This window comes from Lynx rufus, unplaced genomic scaffold, assembly GCF_022079265.1.
Source record: "Lynx rufus isolate CCGP_SWC_20201006 ecotype Redwood Valley unplaced genomic scaffold, mLynRuf1.p SCAF_20, whole genome shotgun sequence".
Lineage (NCBI taxonomy): Eukaryota > Metazoa > Chordata > Mammalia > Carnivora > Felidae > Lynx > Lynx rufus.
In genome coordinates this window covers 28,428,912-28,454,974 of record NW_025814835.1, presented here as the reverse complement: position 1 = coordinate 28,454,974, position 26,063 = coordinate 28,428,912, and the positions used below count along the sequence as shown (strand labels likewise).

Sequence of the window (26,063 nt, the reverse complement as noted above, 5' to 3'; positions counted from 1 at the left end):
TGGAGCACAAAGGAACTTAAGTTTCATCCATATGCTCATTTTACACATGAGAAAGGTGAAGGATCATGCCCAAATTCACATAATTTCCTAATGGAGGGCCAAAATGAGAACCCAGGTTTGCAAATTTCCAGTCCACAGCACTTTGCCACTACCCTACTTTGCTTCCCAAATGGTGCTTCTTCTAAGAGCCGTGGGGCTCTCACTGTCTGCATATTCCCACAAGGTAGCAGAGCAAAGAGAAGATTCAAAAGTGCATTCATTCTGTTAGTATAAAATGGCAAAGTTCTTCTGAAACCAATTTGCATAAAAATTTACTCTTTCACGCACTTCAGAAAATCTATCTTTAAGAAATAATCTCAAATGCGGAGGAACATATGACAGATGATCCATGTAAAAGATGGACTTTTCAAAATTGTTTAAAATCACAAACTCAGAAGCACACATGATTTATGTAAATTTTGGAAAAATGCATTCAATGCGAATATTATTACATTATTTAAAAATAATGTATACCAGGGGTGCCTGGGTGGCTCAGTCAGTTGAGCATCTGACGTCAGCTTACTTAGCTCATAATCTCATGGTTCATGAGCTGAGCCCCACATCAGGCTCGCTGCTGTAGGCACAGAGACCGCTTTGGATCCTCTGCCTTCCCCCCCCCCCGCCCCCCCTCCATTTGTGCGCATGCATTCTCTCTCTCAAAAATAAATATCAAAAAACAAAACAAAACAATGTTTCATTAGGGTGAGAAAGATTCTGGGTGATTTCTTTGACTACTGTTCTCTGTATTCTGTGATGTCATATTCGTATACAACTTATACTGCTGCATACTCTGCACCCAACCCTAAGCACATTCAAAAGATCGTTAATTCTAGTATGCATACATCCCAGACGACCGTGGTGGATGGAATTCAGCCCCAAAGAGAAACTCTTTATTCCCACCTTCACTCCATTCAGGATTTGGTAATCAGCACCAAACAAATACTTATGTTTGGAGAAGACACACAGTCTTATCAGTGAGTAAAGGAACTACAGTCCCAGAATGAATAGAAGAAACAAGAAGAACCATGAAACGATTGCGTTCAGAACACTACACTCTGAATCCACACGCCAGACATATGCTAAACGTGTTCAGTGAATTAGAACTCACTTAAGGCTCATAGAGTAAGTCCAGTACTATTACTATTCCCATTTTATAGATGAGGTGCCTGAGGTACAGGACCCTGAGAATGATACGAGGGCTATTGGAAAAGATGTAGAGTGCCTCCCAAAGTGCTTAATTAAGATCTCTCCTCGTCCCAGTGGATCACTTCTACCCTCTTTTACCTGACTTTCAAATCTGTCCATCACTAGTCCTACTGACCTACTTGATCACCTCCGTTCACTACCATGAAGCGTGGGCTTCGGTCAGGAGTGTTTCCTCATCACTCCTCACTCTTCCCCCACCCTACTCAGACACCTGGTGCTCCTTCCCATGTTCATGCTTGAATCAAATATATACTAGTTCAAGTTCTGGAGATACACTGATGAAAGGACGATGCCCCTGCCTTCAAGGAGCACACAGTGCATGAGAAGAGCGAGAGAGACGATTACACTACAATACAGTAAGGGCTCTGCTCAGAGCACACAGGTGCTATGGGCGGGGGAGTGGATGGTCCGAGGCTGAATCTTCAACAAGTGGGCACTAGTCACTTGGCAAGGGTGAGCGTCACCACTCTGCCCCCTAGCCTCGGACGCCTTCTCTACTTAAGACTCCTCTCCAAAGCTTAGCTCCTCCACGCAGGCATCCTGCCCTAATGATCTCTCCTTCCTTTAAATTCCTTCTGCTCATACTCTTGAGTGGTTCCCAATCCAGGCTGTACATCAGAATAATCTGGAGAACGGCCCCAGACTAATTAGATCAGGACTCTCACACTCTTCTCTGCACAGGGAGCTTTAGAATCACTCCAAACGTGACTCTGAAGAGCAGCCAGAACGGAGAAGCACCGCTCTACACCTCTCATCCAGCCCACGGTCACGTCTTTAGTGCTGCCAATTGATTCCATCTACCATCTCCACTGAACTGTCAACAGCCTGAAGGCCACTAACAATCCTGTCTCTCTCCCACTTCTTAGCACAAGGCTGAACATAAACAGCTAATAGCACAACTGGCATCCTACTGAAAATATATGTAATGTGGAACAAGATGTTGAAATTGGAATGGTAAAAAGGTACTACAGTGAGTCTAAAATGAAAGAACCAGAAAGCATGTAGGTGAAAGAAATTTTAGAAAAAAAGAAGCTAAAAAAAATTAACACACTGTAGGAAAATGGTCTCTGGGGGGAAAAAAAGGATTTTTAACCGACTAAGAACTCATTCATTTACTTACTGCACCGGTTACTTATTGCACCAGCTATAGCCTTCAGCACTGGGATAAAAGTAACACAAGACAACCATGGCTCCTGAGGTTAGGACCTCACACATGATCCCTGAGAAGACTGAACAGAAAACTACCACTCAGTGTAGAAGAGACAGAGATCGCTCTAGGCTCATACCAGAGAAGCACGTGACCTGAGCAGGCATTTCATTCCCCTGGGCAGGTTTAGCCCTCTAACTGAGAAGCCGAAGTTGGGCTGCCATCACTTTAAACAAAATTCAGTAGAGATGACTAATTATTTTTATATTGTCACTATTCCAAGGAAGACAAAACATCTAGCGCTAACGTGAACGTTCTCCTCTGGGTGACGGGTATACTCTCTCCGTAATGTATGAGATGATTTTCTGGTACAAATCTGTCTTATATGAATTTGGGCAGCATTTCCCCTACATAAGCAATTAATAAGGCTTATAATTTGGTCCTGATTGCCCTTAGATAGGTTTGATGGAGGCCTCAGACCTTGGGATGTGAAAAATGAAATCCAGAATCACTGACTACAAGGTTCAGCAACCCTAGGGGTTCAGCCCAAACACTGTACCTGTGGCCCACAGCCGTCATAGCTAAGGCCAGATAACAGCCGATGGGCATGCCCGCCTTAACAGCCTTCAAGAGAGGATGAAACGTGGGTGACTCTGTCATGTCAGGCACAGTGCTGGAGAAGGGAACAGTTGGACAATTCTGCTGTATTCCATAATCATTTTTGTGCAGTTTTAACCTCAAGATCAAGTTCCAGGCCCACTGGTTAAATGAGGTCTCAGGTGTCTCTCCGTATCGAACAATACTGGCCAAATATGAAACCTAAAACAATTATTTATTTTAAACCACATTAGTCACATACAAATTAAATCAGTAAGCTCACCCGCCCATTTGCTTTTGTGATCAGCAACGTCCGCAAAAGAGAGGACACACTACTTACCAGTGCTCAGTTTGCAGCACTCAATTACAGCAATTTCTCACAACTGACCACTTCTGCTTACTCACTAGTCTCTTTGTGCGTCTGATCTGAGTCAGCACAAGCAAAGGAGTAATAATACAAAAGTTGGTGCACAACTCATGGGGTGATGATAAATAAGTTTTAACAACCAGTTGGAGTGTGGGAGATCCTTTACAGGGTTTGTCAATTTTGTCAGTGTGAAAACTCCCACCATGGTCAGTTTCAAGCTACCAACAGGTCAACAATCTAGTTTGCAAAGTTCCCGAAAATTTAACATTCAGCTCTCCGGAGCCAGGACACGCCAGCTCCAGGTCAAGTCAAGTCAAGCCACAGTATTAAAATGGTCACATGTAGGCCACTTCTCAAAGAAAAAAATCTTCATCCAACCACAGAATTCAATTTCAGTATCTTAAGTTGCCAGAACTGTTCTTAGGCAACCTAAGGGTAAATACTGTAGCTGTATCCACCCAAATCATTTATAATAAAGATATTCTCAATATATAAGAGAAGGAAATACCTGCTTCATACTTTCAGAAAGAAGCCCAGCATACGGCTTCTGTGCAAGGTATTTCTGGTACGCTTCAAGAATCATTAAAGCCACTTCAGCATGGACTGCTTGATCCAGATGAAGGGTACCCTTTTAAAGAGAAAAATCATCATAAACATGCCATCTTGATTTTTTTAACATACCTTTGAACAAAAGGACTAGGAAGGATAGTAAAAAAAAAGGATCTTGGATCCTCAACTTTCCAAAAATTACATCACCTAACAATGAAGTTATAAAATGGCAACAGGAAAAAACACGGAAATCTTAAAGAACCACTACGTTGTACTTAAATAGTCTGAGTCATCCTGGACCCTCATATAAAAGGTATCTTTGAATGTAACTCCCCCACTCCTACCCTAGAAGCTCCATGAAGACTTTAGGTCACAAGTTTAAGGGCACTGCCACAAACCGGGAAGATGTTTATTATTAAACAAAAGGATACTTAATAAATTAAGTCTATATCCCCTTTCCTCATTTTCTCATCAGTAAAAATACAGAAGATACTCAACAACACAAATAAAATATTCCTTTAGGAGCCTGAAGTTGCCTATAGAATTTCCCATCCAATCTTCCTTTGCAACCTGAAGAAACACGTTCCTGGGGCACCTGAGTGGCTCAGCTGGTTTAAGCATCCAACTCTTGATTTTGGCTCGGGTCATGACCTCACAGAGGATGGAGCCCCGTGTCGGGATCCACAGTGACAGCAAGGAGCCTGCTTGGGATTCTCTCTCTCCCACTCTTTGCCCCTCCCTGGCTTGTGCACTCTCTCTCAAAAATAAATAATAAATAAACTTAATAAAAAAAAAAGAAAGAAAGAAACATATCCCTAATCCTCTCACGAATCCTCTAATGAAGGATCATGGAGACTCTCGTAGGGAAGTTCATGCAGCCTGCTAGGAGAGGGAGGACTAGGGGCTTCTATTCACAAGTCAGAGAACACGAGGATGGAAAAGAGGGGTCTACAGCTCTCACTTGGAGTGGGGGAAGCCCCGGATGAACCCATGGGCAGACCCAGGTGGTCAGGGACACTCTGGAAGAAAAGCTCCCTGGCTCCAGTTTTCTCATCTGTACAACAGGGTCAAGTTCATGCAAAACACACAAGATGCCTGTGACAACCAAATGATTTGTTCAGAAAAAAAGCTGGCAGACTGTTAGAGAGGGCTGAGTTCTCTCCCATTTTCCCTTTAAAATGTTGAAACATTTTGACCTAGGAACTAACACGTAAGGCCTAGAGTAAAGAGGAAGGAAAGTTTCAATGGTCAAAATCATGGACATGGCATCTTTAGAGACATGATACATAGCAAACTCTTAATAATAAAAACTATTAATAACATTAATAAACTATGATCAATAAAAACTACCATCACTGAGTACTGAGAAATGTTTATGTTTTGAGGAAATGTTTCTCTAAAATTGATGTGTAGAACCTCCAGTATCTAGAGAGTGGTTTTGATACACATACCTGTTCACCAAATCCCCAATTTAGTCCTTCTAGAATAACACAGGCCAACTTATTCTTCACCATTGTCAGGTTATAATTCAATAACCAGTCCCGAATCACGGCTATCTCAGAGGCAGAAGGTCGCCAGAGATACAGAGGCAGTTCTTTAAACAAGTATAAAGAAACCTTATTTAAAAGAAAATGATGGTAATTAAGATCAAAACTTAAGGAACAATCCTGAATTACTACAATATATTATTAAACTGCTTGCAAATTTTTTTTTCCAAAAGGAAGTGGGGTTTTGTTTGATTTTTAGACAAATGAAATGGACATCATGGACAACCAAATGAAACAAATATTAAAACCAATGATACACCAAAAGCACATTTTGCTACCCTGTGTAAAGGTCAATCTTTTATTACGTATAATTTGGTATACTTCCATTTAATAAAACCACCATACCAAGACCCAAATTTAAAGCCATAATAAACGAGGAACAGTCATTCATTTTACAAAAAGATTTAGCGCTTTAAATAATTATTTAAATAAACAAAAAAACTGGTAGTTGTCAGAGCAGAAGAGGGGAGGATAGTAGGGGGATGGGTGAAAAAGGTAAAGGAGATTAAAAGTGTAAAACTGGTACAAACTTCCAGTTATAAAATAAATAAATCACAGCGATGAGAAGTACAGTATAGTAATTACAGTCAATGACACTGTAGTAACTTTGTACAGTGACAGATGGTAACTACACTTATTGTGGTAAGCATTTCGTAAAGTATATCATCGCCAAATCACTATGTTATACACTTGAAATGAATATGATATTGCACGTCAACTACACTTCAGTAAAAAAATTAATATTTCTTTTCTGGCATCTAAAAAGATATTTCTGTTAGCTCCCAAGCAATCTGGGGACGAGGGACAAGGAGTGAACAGAGGTAAAAATGAAGTAAGATTAACCAAGAGTTGGTAACTGTTGAAAGTAGATGATGGGTACACAGGGATTCATTTCCTATTCTCCCTTTTATATATATTTGACAGATTCTATAATAAAAAGTTTTTAAAATCCTGTTTACAAGAAGTCTATAGCATCACTTTTTGAATAACCTATCGATGTGTGCAAATTAAGATAAATCTGGGGTCACTCAATAGTTTGCTTTAAGGGAGACTGATCAGAAGAGCAATTCATTTTATATTATCTAGAACAGTGTTATCCAATGGAAACACAATGTAAGCCACATACATAATTTTAGTTTTTCTACTAGCCACATATTTTAAAAGTAACAAGTGAAATCAATATATTTCATTTAACCTAATATGTCCAATACATTATCAACATGTGATCGTTATACAAAACTATTGAGATATGCTACATACTTTTTGTTCACACTAAATCTTTGAAACCCAGTGAGTACTTTACACTTACAATACATCTCAATTTGGACTAGCCACCTTTCAAGGACTCTACAGTTGCATGTACCTAGTGGCTACTATATTGGACAACACAGATCTAGAACATGCATACTAGTACTTTTCAGGTTCCTGCACTGCTCCCAATGAGAGGCAAAACAAAATGGGAAAGAACAGTAGAAAGAATGAGTTTTAAAGAAGCCTTTCCTGGGGTGCCGGGGTGCCTTTCCTGGGGTGCTGGGGTGGCTCAGTCGGCTAAGTGTCTGACTTTGGCTCAGGTCATGATCTCGCAGTCTGTGAGTTCAAGCCCCGCATCAGGCTCTGTGCTGACAGCTCAGAGCCTTGGAGCCTGCTTCTGATTCTGTGTCTTCCTCTCTCTCTGCCCCTCCCCCACTCATGTTCTATCTCTCTCCTTTAAGAGTAAATAAACACCAAAAAAAATTTTTTTTAATTAAAAAAAAAATTACCAAAATAAATCTATCGATACATAAAAAGAATAACACACAATGATCAAGTGGCTTTTATTCCAGAAAGCAGTAACAGTTCAACGTTTGAAAACTGGGACAGTTTAGAGCCCACAGATCATTCCTAGGCTCTGGGGCTAGTTCTAATTCCTGATTATACCAAGGTAACAGCAAAAATATTCAAAGCCATCATATTCATCTGAAGGCACAGAAGGTTTGAACAAGTTCCTCCAAAAACGTCAGCAAGCTCACAAAGCATTAAGGAACTACAGGTATAAACAGAATGGAGGCACCTTTTAGAAGATATGCTCTAAAAAACATTATGCTTCCAATTTTTATACTTAAAGTCAAGCATACCTCTGGGCCAGTTTACTAGAAGTATTATGAGCAAATTTAAAATGTAAGTGGGTGTATGTTAGCCAACTTGACAATAAATTATATTAAAAATAAATAAATGAAATGAAATAAAATTCATCCATATGGAAAATTAAATTAAATTAAATGTAAAATGTAAGTGTGGCCAAAACCAGACAGCCACTTAAGAGAAAATGGTGATGAGCTCAACCAAAGCGAAAGAATCTTGCAACCCACTGTGTTATTTCTTTAGAACTCATTCCATTAGATAATCACCCAAAAAGGAGTAACCAAAAACATGCTCCCGTATATTGAATATAAAAGCCCTTTCGTCTCAATAAAATCATATCATATCGTGGTGGGATACAATGCTTTTATTAAAAAGAAAAAGTACTACTGCCACTATGAAAACACTATGGTGCTGCCTCAAAAATGAAAAATGGAATTACCCTATGTTCCAACAACTCTACTTCTGGGTATATACCCAAAAGAATGGAGAGCAGGGCCTCAAAGAGACAGCTGTACGCTCACATTCACAGCAGCATTATTCACAACAGCCAGAAGGGAGAAGCAATCTGAGTGTCCAGCAACAGATGAACAGATAAACAAAATGTGGTCTATACATGCACTAGAATATTATGCCAGCTTAAAAAAGGAAATTCTGACACATGCTATGACATGCATGAACACCGATGACAATATGTCAAATGAAATAGGCTAATCACAAAAGGACAAATACTGTGTGGATTCATTTACACGAGGTACGTAGAGTAGCCAAACTCTAGACAGAGAGAAGGTAGAATGTCGTTACCAGGGACTGGAGAGTGGAGGGTGGAGGGTGGAGGGAATGCAGACTTACTGATTAATAGGTATAGAGCTCCAGTTCTGCAAGATGGAAAGAGTTCTGTAGCTGGATGACAGCAATGGTAACAAGCAAAACAATGGGGATGTACTTATGTCACTGAACCGTACATTTAAAAAGGTTTAAGATGGTATATTTTATGTCGTGTATAATTTACCACGATTAAATTTTTTAATGTAAAAAAAAGTACGATGTACTTTTCCAAGGAGAGCGTATCATTTATTCTTCATTTAGAAAAAATGTGTCTCATAAACCAATCTTTCCCCGGAATCTGCCCACTTATGAATGTAATGAAGCAATGACAGTTATCAGTGATACATCCTACAGGGACAATGCAGTGACTACAAGATGAAGGGCCTCTGCAAATACTATCACTTTAAATGCTCCTCTTCAAGTTACAATGTGGGACTATCTGCCATTAGCAAAACTTACACATTATAGCAGTATTACAGATGATGAAGAAAATCTTCAGTAAGTGTGGGTTTTTTTTAAATGGTACATCCAGGAGCGCCTGGGTGGCTCAATCAGTTGAGCATCCGACTTCGGCTCAGGTCATGATCTCACAGTTTGTGAGCTGGAGCCCCATGTCGGGCTCTGTGCTGACAGCTTGGAGCCTGGAGCCTGCTTCGGATTCTGTGTCTCCCTCTCTCTCTGCCCCTCCCCCACTCATGCTCTGTCTCTCTCTCCTTCAAAAATAAATAAATATTTTTTTAAAATTTTTTAAATGGTACATCCACACAATGGAATATTTGGCCATTAAAAGTCACGAAGTGCTGACTCATGCTACAATGTGGATGAACCCGAAAACTATGCTAAGTAAAAGAAGCCGCTCACAGACCACATATTGTATGATTCCATTAATACAAAACGTCCAGAACAGTCAAATTTATAGAGACAGAAAGTAGATTAGTGGTGGCTTATGGCTGGAGGGGATGGAGGGACAGAGTGTGATAGCTAAAGGGTATGTGGTTTTTTTTTGAGGTGATCAAACTGTTCTAAAATTAAGAGTGGTGATGGCTACACAACTCTGTGAAAAAACGAAACACCGACTTTCGTGCTTTAAACAGAGGAACTGTATGGTATGTGAGTTATGTCACAATCCAGCTGTTTTTAACATCAACAGACTACAAAAGGGATTGTGACAAATGACAGAAATAAACTGTATGTGTCTTGTTTGACTTAAATTACCACTTTTATTTTCACTTTTGGCCTATGTAAACAGGGCCTTCTTTCTTAATCATAGTTGTTTCTTCCAAGTATAAACTATAAAAATTACGAAAGCCAAACAAACTTTGAAATACAAACTGTTATTAACTATATAGACTGTACTTAAAAGAAAAGCCTGTTATTGAGGGATGTCTGGGTGGCTCAGTCGACCGGTTAAACATCCCAACTCTTGATTTCAGTTCAGGTCATGATCTCAGGGTCATGAGATCGAGCCCTGCATTGGGCTCCACGAAGTGTGCAGCCTGCTTTAAGATTTTCACTCTCCCTCTCCCTCTGCCCCTCTCCCGTGCATGCATGTGTGCATGCGAACCCTCTCTCAAAACAAGAAAAAAGAAAAAAGAAAAGATAACAAAAACCTGTTATTGAGGGAGGTACAAAGTCACTTTGAGGAGATTAAAGAGAATCACAGCTTTTTGTAAGAAGCCGCTAACCCCAAGCAGGCACGGTGAATGGCAGGGCCCAGGACACGGTCCACGTTGTCTTCATCCTGTTGCGCCCGTCACTCAGTCATTCCCCAACAACCTGATTATTTTTCTCATTGCTCCATTACTCCAGGATAACAGAACAAAAAAAGCGAAACATACAAACAAATTAAGTGCTCTTACCATTCCAACCTGGTCAATGGTGTCTTGAACTCTATCCAAAAGGACAGAAATTATCTCAGGGTGAACAGCTGTGATGGCCCCTAAGAGCTCTCGACCAACCTTTGAAAAAGTCTCTCTGGTGGACAGGGTGACATAAGATACCTAAAAGTGGGAGGAGGTGGAGATGGCACTTTCAATACCCATCAATCATCAGTCAAAACACAGTTCCTTAATGCAGGATGTTTTCAAGTAAAAGAGAAAGAGCCTCACACTGAGCCTTGGGTCACGCCATGTTCAAAAAGATGTCAGAACTACAGAGAGCTACCTGTCTACCTGAGGCTGAGTCAGGAGGAGAGGGAAAGGCACCTATGTAATGACTTCAAGCACCGGGTTCAGGAAATATATCCCAAAGCCTGTCTGTAGCTATATCCCTTTGGTGTAAAAACTTTCTAAATTTGAGAAAATTGCCAAAATGATGAAAACCAGAATGCATTTCATAGAAATACCTATTGTCTGCTATAAAATAAAATCCCCAACTACAAGAGCTTCTAAAATATCAATGTTTATCAACTCCTCTTAACATATTCCAAAGTACAGGTTACAATCCACTGATGCAATGGCAAGCACATTTCTTTTTTTAAAAAATACAGTGGAATAGAACAGAAAAAGAACAGAACAGAATAGAAAATTGTGAGGGTGCATCTCAGTAGCATTAAGTATTGCTTCAGTTTCACACACACACACACACACACACAGGCACACAAAAGCAGAATGTAATACACAGTGTAATTTTTACTGTGAGTACTGGCCAAACCCTTGAAACATTCAAGAGCATAAGTGTTAGGGTTAGCACAACAGACCCTAAGAATGCCACTTACTATATGTGAGAACAGACCTTCCCTCCACACCCACGATATTCTCATACCATGAAAATAGTCTGGAATTCCAGACCCATTTAGACCTTAACCTCACAAGTAAGTATAGGAATAGCCTAGTGCTGGACCCTGGAAAAGAACTTTGGATCATCCAGTTCATTCATTCTTAAACCAGGATACTTCGGAGAAGGTGTTAAACTCAGAGAATCTCCTTCAAACATAATTTTACTTAAGTGTACTCGAATAGTTTGGAAGAGATATTTTTTAATGAAGATAAACAGACACATGACAACCTAAATTGAAAATATACATCTTTTAAAATACACAAAACTCTAAAAAAAATCTTGATAACCACTTTGGGTTCTGTCTCTAGATACTCAGGGGTCCAAAGTCTACTCTCTTCCTCCATTAGGGATGACTCAGTGAAGGATCTCATCCCAGCCTGTCATCTTATAGATGAAGCAGCTGAACCCAGAGTGATGAGGTGTCTTTCCTGCTGTGAGATGAGCAATTATTAACAGAGTTCAAACAAACCCAGGTCTTCTGGCTGTAGCATCAGTATCCTTTCCACCATCTCATTTAAATTGGCTTGGAAGCCAGGCTTCTGCGTAATTGGCACTGACACAGGGCAGAGGGACAACAGACTGTTAAAACCACAAGTGCCAGGCTGTGCCAGAATGCCTATTCCTCACCGAAACTCATGCATCAAATGTCAAGAGACAGTAGGGGGAAATAGAATGAGTATGATTCATATTTTCAACATTCCTTAGAGCAAAACGATAATCCTTTAATTCTCTATCTCTTTCCATAAGTACAGACAATACAAGTTAGTCCCTTTTTTCAAAGCAATCCCCAAAGAGGGGGTGCCTGGGTGGCTCAGTCGGTTAGGCATCCAACTTAGGCTCAGGTCATGATCTCCTGGTTGGTGAGTTCGAGCCCCACATCAGGCTCTGTGCAGACAGCTCGGAGCCTGGAGCCTGCTTCAGATTCTGTGTCTCCCTCTCTCTCTCTGCCCCTCCCATGTTCATGCCGTGTCTCTGTCTCTCAATAATAAATAGATGTTAAAAAAAAATTTTTTTTAAAGCAATCCCCAAAGAATCAACGCATGGACAATCCAAAAGAAAGCATTTTTTAGCTGATTTCTAAAACTTAATATTCTAACCTCATATATCTCCAGAACAATAATTTTTATGAAGTCTTCATCCACATTGGTTCTTCTGGCCTGAGCCATCTGAGCAAATGTCGTTAGAAGGCAAATCTCTTCTGAGCTATTCATGGAAGAAAGACACTTCTCAAAGTTCACAAAATGTTCTGGGTCTGCAAGTTCATGGCAAGAAAATTAAAATGGGTGAAGAATGAACATAGACCATGTTTAATTACTCTTCCAGAGAGAAAGAAGATATAAAATTAAAAGATATATAGAAATATTTAAAAGTCTCTGTTCCAGCATAGATATCTACAGGCATCGGGAAAAAGCCGGAGACCAGATGAAATTCCAACTCTATGTATAATGTAGCCTCAGAGGTGACATTAACATCTCCAATTCTCAGTTTCTTCATCTGCTTTAAACAGCTGTTAAAGATTAAATGACACTAGTGACCAGTCACTAGTGAAGGGGTCTGTCAACTGCAAAGCGCTACTACCGTCACTAGGTGTGACATTTTCAAAGGCACACGGGAAACTACTCAGTAACTGTCAGCCAATGAACCATGTGACTAATGAAAACGGCTAAGACTAGCAAAGCGCCCTGCACAAACACAGCACACATCCCAAACAAAAGAGATTTCCTTATAAATGAAAATCTTGGGCAAGAAGTGAGTCATAACCATGACTGCAATACTGGTAAATGTGATAAACAGTATACGGTCCGTTTTACCAACTCCTCAGAGGATGCAGTGGAAGCAATATTACATTTTGTCACTAGGGAGCACTATTGACAAACAGCTCTGTGATCCATGACAGAAGACTGAATGCCACAAAGAAACGGTATAGAGGAAAGATTTTAAAAAGAGAGAGAGAGAGAGAGAGAGAGAGAGAGAGAGACTGTTTAAAAAATGTATTCCCCTGATGGAATTTTCACAGTAAGAAGGCAATAAGCCTACAATTCTTTCCACGTGTTTACACCTTTGAGAAATCAAAAGCAGTCTACCAAATGCCCTGTATTTTCAAAATAACTCCCTGGGGGCATTCACAACCCAATTTTCATTTCCCCTCCCCAAACTGGGATCATATCAAGTTACCACCCAGAGCATTTCAAGAATAATGAAAATTGGAATTACCATTCTACTATGTCAAAACAATACAGCCATCTTTCAAATTTCAAAATTTTTACTTATGAGTACACAGGGTAAAATACTCTTAGTCCTTTTACAAGATAAAAAGAATAAAGCCACGACGAGAAAGGCACACAGGTAGGAAAGACCTCCGCTGCCTGCTGTGGCCCGGCCGTACCTTGGAGCTGCCTCTTGCACTCCGCAGGCGGGAGACTGATGCAGAGCTTCTCCAGATTCCCACTCTCCACCTGGTGCATGAGGTAGAAGAGCTTCCAGAGCATCTGGACGGACAGCGTCCCAAAGGGCATCTCTGACATAAACAGCCAAATGCCAAGTCTGCATTTTAAAGAGTAGGAATAATTTCGTCCATCAGTCAACCTCACCACACTGAGAAAGCAGGCAGACCTGCTCTGGTAGAAAAAACAAATTCTTAAATCACAGCACAGCAATTTCGCTATCATGCTTCGGTCACCCACACCTCAAGGATGGATAGCAATGACAGCAATGCTCACAAAGCACTTACTCTGTGCCAGGTACTGTTCTAATCACCCTACATCATCTCATTCCATCCTCACAAGACCCGGGCAAGAACTATCACTGACACTATCCCCAATTTACACATAAGGCTACCAAGGCACAGAAGGGGTGGTAAGAGGCAGAGCAGTGTTTTAAACCAAAGATCTTATTAAGACCTAGGTGACAGGTTGCTTAGATGTGGATGTACGTGTGTGAGCTTAAGTACAGGTATGTGTGTACACACAGACACGTGTGCCATGGGTGGGAGGAGAACCAAAAGCCCTCCGGTGACTCCCCACTCATCACTGAATGAAATTCAAACCCTTCAAGCCTCACATTCAAAGGCCTGCGCTTACAGCTCAGACCCATGTTTCTAACCAGAGCCCTCGCTGTGTTCAGACCATTCCTGGACAAGCCTGGCAAGAACCTATTACCTGCAAGCAGCCACCAATCCATTTGTGAAGCCCTCCTCTGATTTCCTCCTCAGCACTATCACAGAATTTGGTCCACACCTGACTTTGGCAACATCATACCCTTTATCAGTGGTTCTCACACTGGAGTGGGCAGAAAAAGCCACAAAGTAGAAAATGCAGATTTCAAGGCCTGCCTATAGGATCCTGATTTTGTAGATCACAGTTGGGGCCCAAGAATTTGCACATTCTATAGTCACCGCAGGTGACTCAGACTCAAGTGCTCCTCAAACCACACAGTGAGAAATGCCTCAAGTTACTGTTATTTACGTACACATACAAACCATGACAATTTGAAAGCAGAAACCAGGTTTTGTTCATCTTTGAATAAACCACCATGTAACCTAGAGTCTTGTATTTTAATTATCCACTACCTAAGCCAGTATCTTGAAAACAATCAGCACTCAATAGCACCTTTAAATGCTATTAAAACTTTGTGGTGTGAATTTTATATCAAAAAAATCTTGGAAAAAACAGGGAGGCACTCAAAACGGTTGCTTTATTTTGGGCAAAACTACAAATTGTCCAATTACAAACAAGGCTTATTAAGAGAACAAGAAAAAGGTATTAAATAGTGCATGCCTGACCCACATCTATACCCAAACCACTACTGACCTAGATTTGAAAAGCAACAGCTAGACCCTTGAGCAAAGGTTGAAGAAGCCGTAACTTCAGGTGAGCCAAGCTTCTGTCTTATTATATAATTATCTGAGGGGCGCCTGGGTGGCTCAGTCGGTTAAGCGGCCGACTTCAGCTCAGGTCATGATCTCTCAGTCTCTGAGTTCAAGCCCCACATCAGGCTCTGTGCTGGCAGCTCAGAGCCTGGAGTCTGCTTCCGATTCTGTGTCTCCCTCTCTCTCTGCCCCTCCCCTGCTTGTTCTTTGTCTCTGTCTCTGTCTCTGTCTCTCTCTCTCTCTAAAAAATAATAAACATTAAAAAAAAAATTAAATAATATCCCAACACCTCACACAGGACCTGACACTCTTGTATAACTTATCCCAAAACAATGAGAGAAAACTGCAGAGGCCTTAAAAGTCATCACAGGGGGCGCCTGGGTGGCTCAGTTGGCAAAGCATCCGACTTCAGCTCAGGTCATGATCTCATGGTTCGTGGGTTCGAGCCCCATGTCGGGCTCTGTGCTGACAGCTTGGGGCCCAGAGCCTGCTTCGGATTCTGTGTCTTCCTCTCTCTTTCTGCCCCTCTCCTGCTCACGCTCTGTCTCCCTCTCTCTCTCAAAATTAAATAAACATTAAAAAAAAATTTAAAAAAAAAAAGTCATCACAGAACTCTGTATTTCAGGCTACAAAATTCCCCACATGGCAGATATGCAGTAAGTGGCTTAGGCTTTGGCTATCTTTTGGGTTTGTTTTCGGGGATAACCACATCAGAAATTTCTATTGGAATGCCAAATAAATTTAAGTATCATGGCTTTAAATATCTGATTCTCACATAATTTCTTTCCTAAAATAAATTATACTCAAGAGTAACAGTTCTTGATATTTTAAAGTTTAAAATGATGATCATCTTTGTGAATTACAGATATAATACTAGAGGACAGTTCACAGCTCAAAATCTAAGAGCTAGTAGCTATGGCGAGAACTTTCCATCTCAGCTAAGCAGGTGCAAGGATAAGTGATGAGAGCAGAGATGGGAGGCTATTCCTGATCCCCCGGCCGGGTTCTGCACAGGATCTGGTGTACCTCATGAGACAAGCGAATTTATGGATAACACAGAATGTATGACGAATAACCTAAAGATAAATTTCTAAGCCCAAATTCTATTTATCTTAGATCCATGCCTTCTGAGTGCCTACAAGTGCTTAAGACTTAGTCAAGGAATTCTGATATTTCTCTAAGCGAGCACTTATCCTATTCTTCATCTAAAACCACAAAAGAACCACCACCACTTACCACCTAAAAAGTCCTTCAGGGTTTACAAAGTATTTCCATACATTACTGCATTTCATCCTGGTAACATGTCCATGAGGTCAACACAACAGGTAGCATCATCCTCTCCATTTTACAAATGAAGAAAGTGAGGACACGAACACTAGGTGACTTGCCCAAGGTGACAGTAAATAGCCAAGACTCAAACCCCCTCCACAACATGCAATAAATACGGGGCTGAAGCTAAGAGACCCATGGCAAGAGGGAGCATAGCTCAGAAGAAGGCAAAGGTGGGGAAGAGCTGGTAGTTAACTGAGTGAAGCTGGAGGCCAGCAAACCTCTCCCAGCAGAGGGCACAGGGCTGTTAGCAGAACTTGCTCCTACCCTTGGCCAGAAGCTCAGGGAAGACAGTGCAGGAGGTACCCTCAAGTGTAACCCGGGCTATAAGCAGCAATAGAAGACAACATGATCAGAAGCCGGCATTTACACAGACAGGACAGGGGACCAGGACCCATAAGAATCCTAGACCTTGAAACCCTCAGAGTAAGTAGGACAACTGAAACAATAAAACTGGCAAATCATTTGCACTGTGCACTACTCTGCCTCACTCAGGCACTGAGTGGGTGTGAAACAGAATTCACCCCAAAAGTTCAGGGGTGGCAAAACTGAGATATCACAATTGGGTTATTTTAAGATTGAAAGAAACATTAAAGAAAAGGCATTTCAGTCACCACTATAAATAAGGACACTAAAGCCCATGAATTTGCCCAAGATAAGAAGCAGATGAAATACACCCTGACATTATATAAGATATCTACTACAGGGGCGCCTGGGTGGCTCAGTTGGTTGAGCGCCCAACTTCAGCTCAGGTCATGATCTCACAGTTCATGGGTTCGAGCCCCACATCAGGCTCTGTGCTGACTGCTTGCTCAGAGCCTGGAGCCTGCTTCGGATTCTGCATCTCCTTCTCTCTCTGCCCCTCTCCTGCTCACGCTTTCTCTCACTCTGTTTCTCAAAAATAAATAAATGTAAAAAAAAAAAAAAAAAAAAAAAAACATTAAAAAATAAGACATCTACTATAGTCGATGACTTTCACGCCAATCTTTCTCACTAGTCAGAGAGCCATTTCTCCACAGTTACCATCATACTCCTTACCTTTTGGCTTTCAGCACATGGAGGACAGCTCTCAAAAACAGCTCATCAAATTCAACCTGTAGTTTCTCCACAGAGTAGGGCTGCTGGGCCAAACCCAAGCCTTGGTTGTGACTCACAAACTGTGCCCAATGGTCACTCACATAACCAAGGGTCATCCTAAGTGTGAAGACAGGCAATATGGCACTTCTCGTTAATGCACTCAATCCTGACACCTTTATATTACATTTGAAACACAAATTTATTCATATATATTTACTGAACACCTACCATCTTCTAAGTTCTGAAAAGAATTCAATGGGGGAACAAACACTACCATCATGAGGGTTACATTTAATGGGAGGACAAACAGACAACAAACAAAATAAAGTGAGAAATACAGTCTGTCACATAGTTATCACTGACATTGAGAAAAATACGTAGGAGAGAGGAATAATGTTTCTCTGGAGTTGGCCAGATTAAGGGGGTTGGTTGGGAGCAGGAAAGGCCTTACTGAAGAGGAACACGTGAGTAAACATTGGAAGAAGTCACAGGGATATCTAAGGGAAGAGCATCCCCAGGTAGAAGAAAAAACACCAGGGGCGCCTGGGTGGCTCATTCGGTTAAGCATCCAACTTTGGCTCAGGTCATGATCTCACAGCTCGTGAGTTCAAGCCCTGCATCGGGCTCTGTGCTGACAGATCGGAGCCTGGAGACTGCTTCGGATTCCGTGTCTCCCTCTGTCTCTGCCTGCCCCCTGATCCCCACCCCCGCCCCGCTCATTCTCAATCTCTCGCTCAAAAATAAACATTAAAAAAAATTTTTTTTTAAATAAAAAAGAAGAAGATACAGCAATGAAGCTTCCAAGATGTGGTCAGCATGTTGGAGGAACAGTAAGGCAGCCAGTGTGCAAAAGCAAGGTAAGTGAGAGGGAGACTGGCTGGAGAGGAAATGAGAAAAGTGACAGGAAACCAGACCATGAAGGCTGCTGGAGGTCACTGTGAGGACTCTGGCTTTTACTCTGAACAGGACTGGGAGCAAAGGAGTGACATGAACTGACTCACCATTTACCAGGAACACTGGTTGTTGTGAGAATAAGCTGGGGGGGGGGGGGGGGAGAGAGCGAGGCAAAGCAGGAAGGTAAGTCAGGAGGCTATTACAATTACAATTAGGGAGAAACACCTAAGAATGAACTAGAGTCGTAGCAGTGAAGGTGAGAATTCCGGCTGGATTCTGGAAATAGCATGTTTCATTGGTTCAAGAGGATGAACATTTCACACTTTCACACAATCCCTGCGATTGGAATGTGTATTAAATTGCTAACATGCCATATTTTGGTAACATTTTTTCTTTCTTAGAGACACATAAATGCATCTTCAGAATTGGTGGCATCTTAGATTTGATGGCAGATGGTGTTTTGAAGGTAGACAGAACTGGCCATTAGACTGGATGTGGGGTGTGAAAGGTCAGGGATAACACCAAATGTTCTGGCCAGAGCGACCAGAAGAATGAAGCTGCCACTTACTGAAACTGGGAAGGCCACGGAGAAGCAGCATGGGACGCGGGAAGAGGGAGGCCCATTGGGTGTATTAAACTACAATGTTCATGAGTCACCCAAGTAGAGGTGCTGACTTGGCAGCTGGACTTACAAGCTTAAGAGTTAAGAGAGAGGCATGGGCTGGAAATAGAACTCTGACAATCCTAACAGTATTTAGGTGGTATTTAAAGACATGAGAACAGATGAGGTCCCAGGAGCAAGTTTAGATGGGAGAGAAGAGGTCCAGAAATGAGCCCTGAGGCACGCCAACATCAAGAAGTTTGGGACGTGAGGATGAAAACGACCAGACTCAGAAAATGGGCAGCCAGGTAAAATGGAGGAGAAACCAGGAGAATGTGGGATCCTGGAAACCAAGCAAAGAAAGTGTCTTAAGGAGAAAGTGAGCAACTCTGAGAAAGCCATGTAAACTATGGGAAAGATGTAAAGGAGGAGGAAGACTCAGAATCGGTCACTGGATCAGTACAACAAAGTTCAATAGCAACCGTCACTCCTAAGAGCTGTTTGGGTAGTACTGGGGGGAAGCCTGATTGTGGAGCATTCAGGCAAGCATGGAGGGAAAAACCTGGAACCAACAGATGACCTGAAGAAAGGGACCTTGTAGAAAGTATGCTACAGCTGGAAGATGTGAGAAGAATCTGTGATAGATACAAAGAAAAGTAAGCAGATGGAAAACAAAGAAAGAATAGTCATAATATGCTACAATAATCAGCTGTAAGTATTTACATAGAAACAATATAAAGAGGGAATACTGACTTTAAAGCAATAATAACAATGCCTCTCCTATAGAGTTATTGAGAAAATAAAATGAGGAAGTATATTCCCAGCACATAACGAGCACTCAATCCTACATCATGTATATGAGTCCAAGGACAGATTTTACCTTATTTACACCAACCAGAATAAGCAAATAAATGTCTGGACTTCTGATAATAAGTAGATAGGCTTTTAGCTTTTAAGAAATTACTCTCTAAGTCACCAGCCATCCCTCTTCCCACCATCTCATGTCCATCATCTTTCTCAAGCCCTTAAAGGCACCCTCCAGCCTTTCAGGGCATCCTAGAATCATTCACCTGGCTTTACAAGGCAGATGGATACACATCTAAAATAAATTAATTACAATCTATTTTGTTTTGGAAACAAAACCGAAGAGGGGGAGAAGTTTTAGAGGGTTTTTTTGGAGAGAAGGGTGGTTGGAAGAAATAACAGCATATTTATATGCTATCGGGAATGACCCAGTAAATACAGAAAAACTAATGATGCAGAAAAGAGGATACAAAATTAATTCAATGAAAAGCAGTACATATTGTCAAAATTTATTGGTACTTCATAATAAAAGCATAAACTCATTTTTCAATCAAATAAATAATGCTTTCCCTAGTTCAAATATAGTGGCCGCTGATGAAGTCTTTGCAACTTTCTTTAAATGGTATTTAACACAAAATCAGAATAAGAATAAATACAAGAGAAAACAGGGAAACAATACACAAAAGAGCTGCTGCCAATCTTCCACCGCTAGGTGGCAATTCCCAGGCAAAGGCTGGGAGGCAGAAGGAAAAGAAGGAGCGAAGGAAAAGGAAAGAGGCTTCATCTTCCTTGACCAAGTTCAGTTTCTCTGGCCACGTTCAACCCAGCAACTGCTTTGAGGATCTTGACTCTAAGGACAATTACCTAGCAAACCAGTTAAATCTGAGTTAATTAACCAAATATCCTGACTGGAAGCATTTACAGAATTCCCACCTGCTAGGTGGTGAAAAAAAAATTCTTACTTTTACGATCAGTCAGATGTGAAGCATACACGAAAATGTCCATCATCCCAATTTCGCAGTATCTACATCTGACCAAGGCGAAAGCAAATAGAAACAGATGTACCGACGGCAGTATTACCTGATCATGTAACCAATCCGCTTCACAAACTGCCTATAGCGCGCTCTATTGAACGTTTCTAACCCCACAGCCAGAAGCTCCACTAGTGAGTTAACAAACGCAAACATTTTCATCATCTCTTGAGGTCTTGTTGTTTCAGGTAAATAATCACCTAGAAGTTAATCAGAGAAAAGGAAAAAATTATAAATGCTATGAAAAACACTGAAGGATACGACTGTAAATACCTCAATGAGGAAACTAAGCCAAGGCAGAAAAAATAACAATCTCCGTTGCTCTGGCTCCTCTGTGAACAGGAGATGGGAAACCTGGGACAAAGTGCAAAATGAAAACAATTTATGAAAGCTGGGCAATGTGCAAGCTAGGTGACCTCTCTGCATTTCAGCACTAAGTGGGAAATCACAAGCACCAGAGAAAGGAAGGAAATCTCACTGAGGTCTGATGCAACCATCTCTGTTCAGTATGGCCAGGCACAGGGGAACCAGGACAAAAGAAATCAGTCTACCTTTTGCTTTAAACCCAAGAAGATGTTGAAAGAGCTCATGAAATGGAAACTGTGATAAAAGGATAACCAAGTCATCTTCATTAAGAAGCAGCCAACTGGTCTCAGGGTCTTCATCCTAAGGGAAAAGATGCACAATCACGTCAGCTGATTTGATGAGAATGCACCGTGCTCTAGAGTCAACAGGAGCTAAATTATCACAGGCATGAGGGGTACATCATGGACCATGTGTCTTCATGGACTTCCCCTCCCAGGATCAGTTCCACAGATGGGCTGTAAACCCCCCGAAATTGCAAGCACAATTTTATGTGCATCTGGGTCACGTCCGTCCTTCAGCGGCCGAAACTGCTCTCACGAAATCTCCATCCCAAAGAAGATTTAAACAAAAAAAGTTCTTCTAGAGTAGAGAATCTTTGACAACATCAATTAAAGAGCCACATACTGAGTCCCAGTTATTTTAGCTACAGGTCTCCTGCCCCCAAATCAAGGCCTACTGTAGTACTTAACTGCCTTACAGCGAGGCAATTTCTGTATCTGCCATAGATAACTGAGGCTCCGTTGTCAGGCGGTGCCGCCAGAGCAGGAGAGAGTAACAGGTCATATGTAGCGATTCCACAGACGAAGCCTCTGAGGTTCTAGTTTGACACACGGCACGAAAGTCACTTAGAAATCAAGCTGATCTGTGTCCTAAGATATGCTACACTCAAAAGGGAAGGCTATGAAAAATGCAGAGATCCTGAGGATTCTCACTCAACTTCAGCAAGGGACTAATGTGATTCATTCGTAATTTCCCAAGCCACTCATTTCCCCCTCCGTTTTAGGTCCTAAATGGCTAACAAGCAAGCCTCAGCTCTACTAACAGTAGCTCTCAGCTCTGGCTGTATTTTAGAATCACCAAGGAGGCCTTTAAGCACTTGGATGTCTGGCCAGGGGCCTGGGCAAGAGTTTTAAGTTGCCAAGGCAGCTGCAATAGGCAGCCAGCGTCAACCAACCACTGATGTGGCGGATCTGGCGCGCCTTCCTCCCCACAGCCTTTATAGAGCCAACAGCACTCTCAACCCTCTCATCTACTCCCCCAGTTCTGGAATTCACTCAACAATCAGTGAGTGCTAACCAGCAGCCAGGCACCACTGCAGGGTCCTCAATCATTATCTGTTTCTGGGAGTAAATGCAGGAAACCTACCACAGAAAAGACTTCTTTCTCAGGGGAGAACACTCTTGGGGGAAATAAAACGGTTCCACCACAATCTTTAAAAGACCGATTTGCGCCAGCTCCTGAGAGACTCTCTTCAAGGTGACTGTTCAGTCTCTAGCAAAGATGTCTAAAGAGTAAGAAGAGAGTGAAGGGGCTTCCCATTCCTGAATGAGCACTTGGGTAAATACAGACATGATCCCCACACCTGCCATGGCTGTCATTCTGAGAACTGTCTGTTGTGATCTGTCAACTCCTTTTAAAAAGAAGGAGTCTCAGTACATCTGGTCCCTGGCCATCCTGGACAGCACATCAAATCAGGATGTGGACCATAAAAAAGCGCCAGGGCTGATAACTAGCTGGAGGGAGAACCCCTTACAAATACACTAACGCTGTATACAGCAGAAAGAAAAATCAACAAGTATTATCTTGAGAAACTAGAGTTTGATCATTCAATCCTCATCACGAATAAAGAACTATCTTCTACTTTTCAAATGAGAAGATCTGGATGAGAAGTATTTGTAACAGTTAAAGGAAGAACCTAGGTAAGCCCCGGCTCCCAGTCCAGAAACTTGTCACTACATAAAAGAAAATCCTAATGCAAATTTTATAGAGTATGAAAATATTCCCAGGTTCCAAATTCTCCCAGCTGAAGAGGAAGATATTCTACACACAGGCGTCAACATAGCACACTGGTTCAGAACACAGGCTCTAGAGGTGCCACCATTTAATGACCTTATGATCTGGGAAAAATCCTTCACCCCCTGCGCCTCAGTTTTCTCATCTGTAAAGTGGGGATCCCATCAGTACCTGCCTCCTGTGGCTACTGGGAGAAGTCAATGCGATGCTATGTGAAAAGTGCTTGAAACAATGCATGGCACATAAGAGAAGCTTAAAAATGATTAACCAAAATAATGCAGACATGACAAATTACCTCTTCTCCTCCCTCATCTACTAGTGTCCAGGTCCCAGATGCAGGCCCCGAGGAGGATGGCTTTGGCTCACTGGGCTTCATGTGGCACAGGAACTCTGCTCGATTTCTAAAGGACAAGGGAAATCAACCCATCACATAAACGCAGAAAGCCCACATGCACACACTCTGGATCATCTACTCACCCTAGAGAAGAGTCAGCCATCCATCCAGTCTTCAAATGGCTTAAAGTAGTAACAAGAAATAAGAACTGGCTAAAACTCAGGGAAGCCAAAAGCTTACAAATTGGGGGTGGAGACCTCCACCACTCTGAATTAGTCATGACGAGTCACTGCAGGAGTGCGGTTATGCCGGCACAGCCCCCACACTCCCTGGGACCTTGACACGTACGGACCATGGCGGTACCTTAACTCGAGCCAGGCCTGCCAAGTGTTGCCAGGTACACGATTTTAGGAACCATGCTTTACTGAATAAAAAAAGGACAATCTGCAGGTAACTCAGAAGCTTGTATAGGGCAAAAGAGTACATCTAATGCAAAAACATTAAGTCAAAATCGTATCTACCACAGGTTGCAGAAGCCCCCCTGTACCCAGGCAGAGAGAACTGGAGAGAATTCCTGCCAGCCAGACTTCACAAGGTGTTGGCTAGATCTGAGGAGCAGGTATAACTAGAGAAGTTTCTCCTCTTGGACCACAACACGGTTCTCAGCCCCCTGTTCCTTCCCCTCTGGCCTGACCCTGAAAAATTCATCCATTCCCTCCTGTTACAGAAACTTTCTCCCATGACTTCCAGCTCTATAGGTCCACTGCTGCCCTTGCAACCTGAGGAGCTCCAGTCCTGAAGCCCCAAATGTCCACTGGTATCTGTCACTTGTAGGCCCCCAATGACCTCAGACATTTCTCCTTATAAAATGGCTCTCCTTTGTCTTTTGGGTCTATCAGCACCAGTGCCCTCACAGTCAGTCAGGCTCAGACATCTACAGGGTTATGTCAGAACCACCCCTTTCCCACCATTTCCTTATTTAGCCAGCTACTTAATCCCTTTCTGGGAAGATGACCTTAGGTACCCCTCCTTCTTTTTCCCACCACCATGATCCCACCTCAGGCTCTGAGGCAGAGGGGCTTTCTAGGACCGAGAGCAAGTGGTAGTAACATTGTTCAAGGTCACCTAGACAGACTGTGCCTTTTTCCCCAGTTAAGTGTCCTCCGGATGGTGAGTTAGGATCCAGAGCCAAGAGAGCCAAAAGTCTGCACCTGTAATTCAGTTAAGCAGAAGCACATCTTCTTCTGCCTTCAGTCAATCCTAACTTTCCTTGATACGACTTTTACCTTTGTTCAAAAGTCCTCAACTGCTGCCAGGCCCAGACCATATCAATTCTAGATTCCTCTGTCTTAATGTCAAACCTTTCTATAATCCAAGTCACCATGGTTATTCATCTGTCTGACCATCCCCCACATAGTCCTTCACTCCAGCCACACTGATCTCCTGCCTGTCCTCTGCACAGCCATCTGTACCTGTGCTTGGGGCCACTGCCTGTTCTCCCCACTGCCAGAGCACTGCCTGCTCCTTCACTCCTGCTGAGATCCGCCCCATTCTTGCAATCCAGCTCATGCACCTAGAGCCTTCTTCCATGGCTCCACCCTCCTCTCTTCAGCCTCTTCAGTGCTAGTGTGCCAATCGCAGCTTGGCAATTTGTGCTTTTCCCTCTCTGATTCCAAATGTCTTCTTCTAAGGAAAAGATGATTTTTCCGATCTCCCCACGGCACCTTTCACAATGACATATATGATAGGAGAGGCAAACCTACTAAAAAGGGGCACCCAGAAAAGCTTAATTGTTTATACATAAGCAGTTAATAAGGTCACCTGGGGACAAAGGGTATCCAACCCAAAGAAAATCCACAATATTAAATTCTGGAATGCTGACTCTTCCCTTAGCAGTTCTTTGGATCTGAGCAGTTTAGGAAGCCAATCCTTTGGTAGAAAGAAGCATTTCAATTTCTACTTCATAAAGCTCTTCCACACTTACTTGACAGGCGACATTAGCAGAGCAAGGGACTGCATAAAATGAAAGACCCCTGACGGGTTATTCAACACTTTGATCTGAAATCAGAAAAGGAAAAAGCATACTGTAGAAAACCAACAACCCGAGTATCCAAATTCTTAGTTCACCAGCATCCTGACAAAGGGAGCGGTTATGAAAACAAAGATGGACGCGCCGAATCCACAAGAGCAGAGCGCAGCTGGCGGGCTACCTGGCAGTACTGAAATCAGCTGTCCTCCAAGAGCAGCGCTCGCTAAGCACTGTCCTTCGGCCACTGTAACCAGACAGGATGCAGGACAATGCTGCTGTTTTAATCCAAAGAGAGAACAAAACAAAAAATCTTCCTTCTACCCAAAACGATTCAAACTTCTCACCACCAGAAATACTGAAGAAAAGGTAATGTGGAGAAGTTGAACTTGGCATGCACTTGGCTTCTACCCATCTGAGTGGTTGCTGTGAGTAACAGAACAACCCAAAGGCAAGCAACAGAGAGGGGAACCCATGAACCACATAATCAACACTGAAGGTGATTATTTGAGAGTTGATCATCACACAGATGCGGACCTCTGCT

General features: G+C 42.2%; 1 protein-coding gene across 2 annotated transcripts in view; it reads right to left on the bottom strand.

Moving 5' to 3' along the window:
- The window catches only part of EPG5 (ectopic P-granules 5 autophagy tethering factor), a 110,045-nt gene that overhangs the window by 65,947 nt on the left and 18,035 nt on the right, over positions 1-26,063 (bottom strand). For both annotated transcript variants that reach the window (XM_047086311.1, XM_047086310.1), the window contains 11 exons: positions 25,478-25,551; positions 23,455-23,560; positions 21,332-21,446; positions 20,830-20,980; positions 17,412-17,567; positions 13,563-13,720; positions 12,274-12,428; positions 10,258-10,398; positions 5,357-5,521; positions 3,865-3,984; positions 2,952-3,211 (listed from right to left, as the gene is read on the bottom strand). In XM_047086311.1, coding sequence (XP_046942267.1) covers positions 2,952-3,211; positions 3,865-3,984; positions 5,357-5,521; positions 10,258-10,398; positions 12,274-12,428; positions 13,563-13,720; positions 17,412-17,567; positions 20,830-20,980; positions 21,332-21,446; positions 23,455-23,560; positions 25,478-25,551 — 1,601 coding nt within the window. The remainder of the gene's footprint in view (positions 1-2,951; positions 3,212-3,864; positions 3,985-5,356; positions 5,522-10,257; positions 10,399-12,273; positions 12,429-13,562; positions 13,721-17,411; positions 17,568-20,829; positions 20,981-21,331; positions 21,447-23,454; positions 23,561-25,477; positions 25,552-26,063) is intronic.